Source organism: Hyalella azteca, unplaced genomic scaffold (assembly GCF_000764305.2).
Source record: "Hyalella azteca isolate HAZT.00-mixed unplaced genomic scaffold, Hazt_2.0.2 contig180, whole genome shotgun sequence".
In the NCBI taxonomy this organism is placed as follows: Eukaryota; Metazoa; Arthropoda; class Malacostraca; order Amphipoda; family Hyalellidae; genus Hyalella; species Hyalella azteca.
The window spans coordinates 332-7,964 of NW_025930539.1; the positions used below are offsets into that span (position 1 = coordinate 332).

The 7,633-nt window shown below is 36.2% G+C and overlaps 1 protein-coding gene across 1 annotated transcript; it reads right to left on the reverse strand.

Annotated features, from left to right (window-relative positions):
* Positions 1 to 270: 270 nt before the first annotated feature.
* LOC108674178 (glutamate receptor ionotropic, kainate 2-like) lies at positions 271 to 3,397 on the reverse strand (the record flags this gene model as incomplete). Its single annotated transcript, XM_018162094.1, has 5 exons — positions 3,384 to 3,397; positions 3,112 to 3,264; positions 1,323 to 1,499; positions 735 to 840; positions 271 to 462 (listed from the first exon to the last, which is right to left on the reverse strand). Coding segments are annotated over exons 1-5 (642 nt in total), but the record flags the coding sequence as incomplete, so codon positions are not given.
* Between the last annotated feature and the right edge of the window lie 4,236 nt (positions 3,398 to 7,633).

Below are 7,633 nucleotides of genomic sequence, written 5' to 3' on the forward strand. Positions count from 1 at the left end.
CTGTAGGGGTGATGAAAATATTGATAAATATAATATATTACGAAATTTGTGGAAGGTAACATTAGTTGTTGACGAAAAATTCCGAAATAAACTAAGCTTATGATACATTTTTATCGGAGCGAGATACTTAATTCATCAATGACGCCGCAGATGAGGCTGGAAAATAATTGACGAGATTTAAAAAAGAATAATATTAATTAGAAATTATACTTTCGAACTATTAAACTTCTGAGTGATTGTCAAAGAAACTGACGTGAAAGCTATCATCACCTTTTCAACAATCTCTCCAGTGAGTCCTGTCCATCGTTGTTGAGTTGGGTTGAACTCGCCGTACTCATCCAGCGCAGGGTTGAAGGTGTAGTTGAAACCCAGCAGCCTGGATATTTCCCTCGCCAGGTCGACGCTGATGCCCTCGTAAGCAGAACTAGACCCCTCAGGTGCCCTCATGGCGAAAGGGGGCGACTAAAAATGACAAAATAACAAAATAAGCAAAAAATATTAGTCAGAAAATAAAATTGTTTAAAATAATTTCAGAGATTTTTAATAATTGGTATAAGTTTATTGGAAAAAGTTAAATGATAGTTATTAATATGCAAAATAAGCACAATCAGGATTATTTAAAGGAAATAAATTTTTTGATTAAAAATATAAGTTTGCACATGCATGAACTATAACTTTAATGATGGTTAAAGCTTATAACCAATGATGATTTGCCACTTGAATTATCCACTTACCAGAATGGACAGGATTTTGAGTTGCGAGTTACGCATCGATTTCACCGCTCGACGTGCGGCAGAGTCACCAGGTAGCGTGAAATTCGCACCTCCGATTGGATCCCACCTAGCAAGTTTATTTAATTAATGACTAAATCTGACATCGGTGAAAAAATTAGAAATCAACCGTGTAGAGTTTCGAGAATTTCAAACGTATTTATTAAAATCGAAAATTCGTCTGTTTTTTTTGTTTATTGCTCGTCAAACTTCGTAATTTTAGAAATTTTATAATCACGCCCATTATACGTACAGTTGTCCTGATGCATTCCGTCTGAGATCAAGTCTAAATTTCCAAAGAATCTAAAAGATAGGAAAATGGCCAGAAAATTACTAGGTCTACGTCAAATAAAACCTTTTAATGGAGTTGGATTTCATTATTTCTTTAACAAAGATATGACAGACATAATTGTGGCTTAAAATGGATTTCATTATATCATTACTAATGATAATTCACACATTCTTGTCACTTAAAAATGTTCTTTCAAGTGTCCATCATACTAAAACAGATCCATAAATCTGTTTTTCATTGAGATTATTTTTTCCTCTGACCGGCCGATGACGCGCAGGCCTCCCTCAGTGAGGGCGACGACGTCAAGCTTAACGTCGCTCCTCGCCCCGTCTGCGTTGAAACGCACCAGTCCAGAGAAGCCGTACAGCTCAACCTTAACATTCAACGTTAAAACATGCGTTGAAACGCACCAGTCCAGAGAAGCCGTACAGCTCAACCTTAACATTCAACGTTAAAAACATAATCATAATATCCTAATATCATAAATAATAATAATAAAACAAATAGTAAATAATAAAGATTATTTATGCTTTCTTTCTTCAATTTTAATTTAAATAGTCATTTATTACTAAAAAGCCCAACTACAAAACGTTTAAACATGATCAAATGATTAAACGTGCTTTTGATATTCAAATTTAAGGGGGGGTCTACCCTAAAAGTCGTAAATTTGGCGTTTTTTGGTTTTATACTCATCTTAAAGCTGACATTCTAAACCTATCCAACTGTACCAAAATCATCTCTGTACGTTGATTTATGCGTTCACGACAGATCCCGCAAGGGTGGGGGGTGGTGGAGTTCTTCAACATTTAAGAAACGGGGAAATTAGCTGCCGAGCACTTTAAATAGAGTGTCTGCTTGAGCTGCACTTCAGTTACCCGCCTGGCGTCGTATGGGGTGGTGTGCATGAAGTCGTTCCACCATCCTTAACTGAAATCAAGCTCCAGTAACGTTTAGTTTTGTATCCTTGCGACATTGAGTGCCTATTCCAATGCGCGCTGGAATTTGTCGGGCTCTACTGAAAAGTTAACTTATTGTCACTGCAAACCTATCTCCTCCTAGAGTTTTGAAGCTAAATCAACGAGAGATATACCGTTTGAATTGTAAAGACCATACCTATCGAGTAACGAAGCCATTTCTTAGATTTGTGCATAGTTTGGATTGAAAATGGGGGGGGGGGGGAGGAGGGAGGGGGAAATCAGAAGAAAATGAGGAGAAAACGGGAAAATGCGTATAAAAAAACTAAGGCAAAAATGAAAAATGGAGCTGTGTTACTCGATTGATATGGTCTTTACGAATCGAATGGTATTCTTTCGATGCTGTAGCTTGAAAACTGTAGGAGGAGATAGATTTTTAAAGTACCCCCTTTTTTCTCCGTTTTCTATGAATTTCATGTTTTCTATGAATTTTTCCGAAAAAATCATACGAACAAAATGTGCTTGTTTTTTGATTTTACATATATGTGTGAAGTTTCAGAGAGATCCGTTAATAAATGCTGAAGTTTTTCTGGAGGGTAAACCCACAACTTAAATTCCGTCTAGATATTTTTTTACAACAGTACCATTTTATTAAAAATAATTTTATTGATGTATGGATAATTAACGAATTAACTCATTCACTATAAACTTATTTATCATTTATTTATTCACTAGCAAGTTCTCGCGTAAATTTCCGGGCTCGATAATCCCTGCAATTTTAGAGTCCTGTTATCCAGCATCCCTTTAATAATACAAATCGTGCCTAGCCAAACGAAAAAAAAATCCCTGTTCGAACACACATTTCCCATTCAATATATGGGTGTAAAAACAATATAAATATAATATAAAACCTACTTTGATACTCGATTCAAAATCTAAAACTATTTCGGATCTTTTAAATCAAATTTCTAGAGTGAAGTAAATTGCCTGACCCACTTGTTGAATCGACCGGAGTGAATCAACTTACCCACTTGATGTAATTAACTCACCCACTTAATGCAATTGACTGACCCACTTAATGCAAATGACTGACCTACTTGATGTAAGACTGACCCACTTGAAACACTTGACTGACCCACTTGATGTAGTTGACGAGAGTGGCTCCAAGTGGCCAGACTTGCTCCTTGGAGCAGTTGAGCGGCAGCACTTCGATGGCCCGCGTCTTGTCGAGGTCGCTGAGCGCTCTGGCGAACAGCTGCACCGCGTCGTACACCAGCGCCAGTTCCGTCTGCCGGTCAATTGGAAAATAATTCAATCCAAAAAGAAAATTCATAGCAAATTCGACATATTTTCCAAAGTAAATAGGGACGAATTGCCTGAGAATGCAATACCAAGAAGAAAATTCACAGCAAATTGAACATATTTTCCGAAGCAAGTAGGTGCGAATTGACTGAGATTTGAATCTACAGATGGTAATTTAAAGNACCACCGAAAATATTCCCAGAGTCGTCGAGATCAGCAGACCAATCGCGCAGAATTTGCTGCAGAGTTCCGTCACTGAGGTTAATGAGACGCAGAGCTGTGGTGTTGGTGCCAGAGTATTTGAAGTCTTCCAGGTCCACAGTGTGCAGGTCCTGGTGTCATGGAATGATGGGGAAAATTCGTAGCATATTGATATAATATTTATATTATAATAATAAATTAAACCATATTTATTTCACAATAAATCATGTTCATAAGAAATATGAAATACCCGCTAAATTCAATTGCTTCAAATAATTTCCATCAAAACTGATCACACCAGAATATCGTATTTTGATTTTTATGGTATTTAAAATGAAAATGATTTATCGCGACATAAATCTGGTTCCCGTCACAGCACATAATGAAATATTCCCTGTGCACTGCATACATAGTGAGGGAAAATTATGCACTAGATACCATGTGCTCTTTGTAACAATTGCAGTAAAATAGTGTCGAAAATTTGCGAATTAAGCTTTATAATCTGGAAGAACATTGATAGTTCATAACTATTAAAAAAAATAGTAAAACTGAATATAAAAGCCCAAATATCACTTACGACCACAATTTATTTAAAAAACCAATTGTTGAATATGAGCATCGAAGTGTGATAATGGCTATAATGGAGATGCGGCGATTCATCGTGGCCTGTTTCTGTAGCCATGAGATTTAAGAGCATTGATGAATATTACGCGCTCGTAATATTCATACTAGATTCACTTAAGAAAAAGTAAAAAAAGGAACTTTAACCGAACCTAACCTAACCTAACCTAACCTAATCTAACCTAACCTAACCAAACCTAAACTAACCTAATTTAACCAAAAATGACACCTGCGACCAGACCCATGATCATGGCTTTTTTATCGTAAGTGAAAACCTGGTTAAGATAATGGATGGCTTTTACCAATGGTCCAGCAGATTATCAAATTTTCAACTTACAGCAAAAGTGATTATACCGTTATAATCAGCATCGCAAGAGCTTTCTAATGCGCTATAAAGATATTCTGAGATGTCAATGGATAAAAAGTTATTAAACTCTTGGCTCGGATAATTCATTCGTTAAGTGAGCCCAATGGGAATATCTACTTAATTTTGACCCATGGCTTCATGAATATTACGAGCCATGGTAAGTAGTAATGAGGCCTGGGACTGTTACGTCCGAAACAAATACTAAGGATACTAAGGATACTAAGGATATTAAGGATACTAAGAATACTAAGACACCAAGGATGGTAAGGATATTAAGGATACTAAGGATACTAAGGATACTAAGGATACTAAGTGCGCACCAAAGAAGTGATGAAGTAGTGGTGATAAGCCGTCATCAGGCCTATCTGCTGCGCCTGCTTCAGCAGGGAATGTATTTTGGAGCGATGAACTTCAAGCAGGATGTGCACAATTCCTGATAACTTGATTGCCTTCAGAAGCTCCCTGAGCAGGGGTAATTAGAATTCAAATTAAGGAATATACAGTAGCTTATCGTAAGGTAATGGTGAGGAAAGAAGTGTAATGACATTTTCAATGCAAACAGTGATATATGTTCAGTATAAAAAATAGAAGTCACAAATCGGATATTGCTGTTGGAATCATAATACAAACGAAATTATATTGAGACAATATTAATTACACATCTAACTCAATTCTTCCAACGTTCGAGAAATACATTCATGTCAGTTGATAAACGCGTATATTTTTGAAGTTGAGATAACTGAAGATATACATAATTAGGCTCTTTGACATTAAATGAAATACACTGAATTATTCATTTCATATTATTGTTTAATTTCTCTTTTTACAGCACTTCTCTTTAACTTCACTTCTTGTTTGTCTGTTTGTCTGTCTGTCTGTCTGTCTGTCTGTCTGTCTGTCTGTCTGTCTGTCTGCTACAAATCTTGTAATCGAAATTTACCACACTTCTACTTATCCTATTGATCCGAAATTTTGCATACTTGTTTAAAGTTGGAGACAATGCATGAATCAAATGTCAAAATAAATGATTTTAAAAATTAAAAATTTTTTTTTCAATATTATATAATTGAAAAAATAATGTTGTCAGCTACAAATCTTATAACTGATATTTGACACACTTTTACGTGTCTAATTGATCTGAAATTTTGCACACTTGTGTGAGATCAGAGGCAATGCATGAATCAATTAACAGAATAAATAATTTTGAAAAATTTAAATATTAAAAAAATTTATATATATTAAAAAAAATGTTAATTTTCGAAAATTAGATGAGAAATTCATTGTACATCTGTAAGATTGGAGATACTGGATTCTTTGGAAGTGTTGTATTTAAAAATTAATTTTCAAACGTATATCATTAAAATTTATTATTGTGCATCAAATCAAATAAATTGCTATTTTATCATTTTGATTTTTTTATTGATATTTATCTCCGTGCCTTTCTGCACATATTTTGTCCAGAACTTCTCTAATGGTTTCTTCACTTCATACTAATTAGATCTCTCTCAATTCATTAATTTATTTTTTCCAAGTACACTCGGAAAAATGAGCAATATTTTGTCCAAATAGCGATGCACTTCATGTACCTATGTGAGTCATCCTCACCCAGCTTGACCCCTCAAAATGGCGTATCAGTGCTACCAGCTGAAAGTGGACAATTTGACCCATCAATTTTCAGTGTGTATATGTGATTTCAGGTGATCCTAATTAGATCTCTCTCAATTCATTAATTTATTTTTTCCAAGTACACTCGGAAAAATGAGCAATATTTTGTCCAAATAGCGATGCACTTCATGTAAGTTATTGGTGCGTTATTGGTGCGTTATTGGTGTGTTATTTGTGGGTTATTGATGTGTTATTGGTGTGTTTTTGGTACGTTATTGGTATGTTATTGGTATGTTATTGATGGGTTCTTGGTGCGTAATTGATGTGTCATTGGTGTGTTATTGTTGTGTTGTTGGTGGGTTATTGGTGCTTTATTGGTGTGTCATTGGTGTGCTATTGGTGTGTTATTGGTGTGTTATTTGTGTGTTATCGGTGTGTTATTGGTGGGTTATTGGTGGGTTATTGGTGCGTTATTGGTGTGTCATTGGTGTGTTATTGGTGTGTTATTGGTGGGTTATTGGTGCGTTATTGGTATGTCATTGGTGTGCAGGAGTGTGCTATTGGTGTGCGGTGGTAGGGGGAGTTATTGGCGTGTTGGGGTGTGCTATTAGATGCTAAAGAGGTGTCGGGTGTGTTATTTGGATGCTACAGGGGTGTTGGGGTGTGTTATTGGGATGCTATGGGCGTGTTTGGGTTGGTGGAGAGTTTAATGGTGGGTAGTTATGGTAGAAGATGTTATTGTAAAGTAGGCATTAGTAGGGTGGGTTATTGTGGTGTTGGTGGAAGTAGTGAGTGTTTTTGGGGTTAAGAAAGTGGGGTGTTCTAGGGTATTAGGAATTGAAAAATTCAGACGACGAAAAGTAACATTTACCTTTTCCTGTCTTCAAAATAACTCAGGAAATGTCACATGCAAAACATCATTGTTGATGTTCTCCAATCCTTTAATGCCGGTGTTTCAGTAACTGTTCAGTGAATATTCAGTGAATATTCAGTGACTGTTCAGTGAATGTTCAGTTGCTGAATGTTCAATGAATGTTCAGTGACTGTTCAGTTTCTGAATGTTCAATGAATGTTCAGTGACTGCTCATTAAATTTTCAGTGAATGTTGCATAGAACTGAGATTAGATCACAGCAGCTGAGGGTGAGGGGTGGCGGTGAATCGATCATTGACCTCATGCTATGAAGAGAAATCCACGGCTGTCAGGGGAGATTGATTGCCGATCGCTTTAAATCATGAATGCAATTCATGGAGCCCAGGGTGGCTAGGCGAGGGTAGAGATTGATTGACGATTGCTTTAATTTGGTGAATGTAGCTGACAGCCACGCATGTGTGAGGATTGAGGGTGGAGATTGATCGGTCATCATACTTATCATCAGTTGGAGAGTAGAGACTGATTGACTATCAGTTTAATACAACAAATACGACTCATATACGACTACGGTTTAAATAAAGTTTTACACAGTATCTGGAGTTGACTCACAGTGGCCAGAGTTGACAGAGGAAAGTAGAGACTGATCGGTAATTTTTTAATACGGTATAAATACAGTATAAATACGGTTA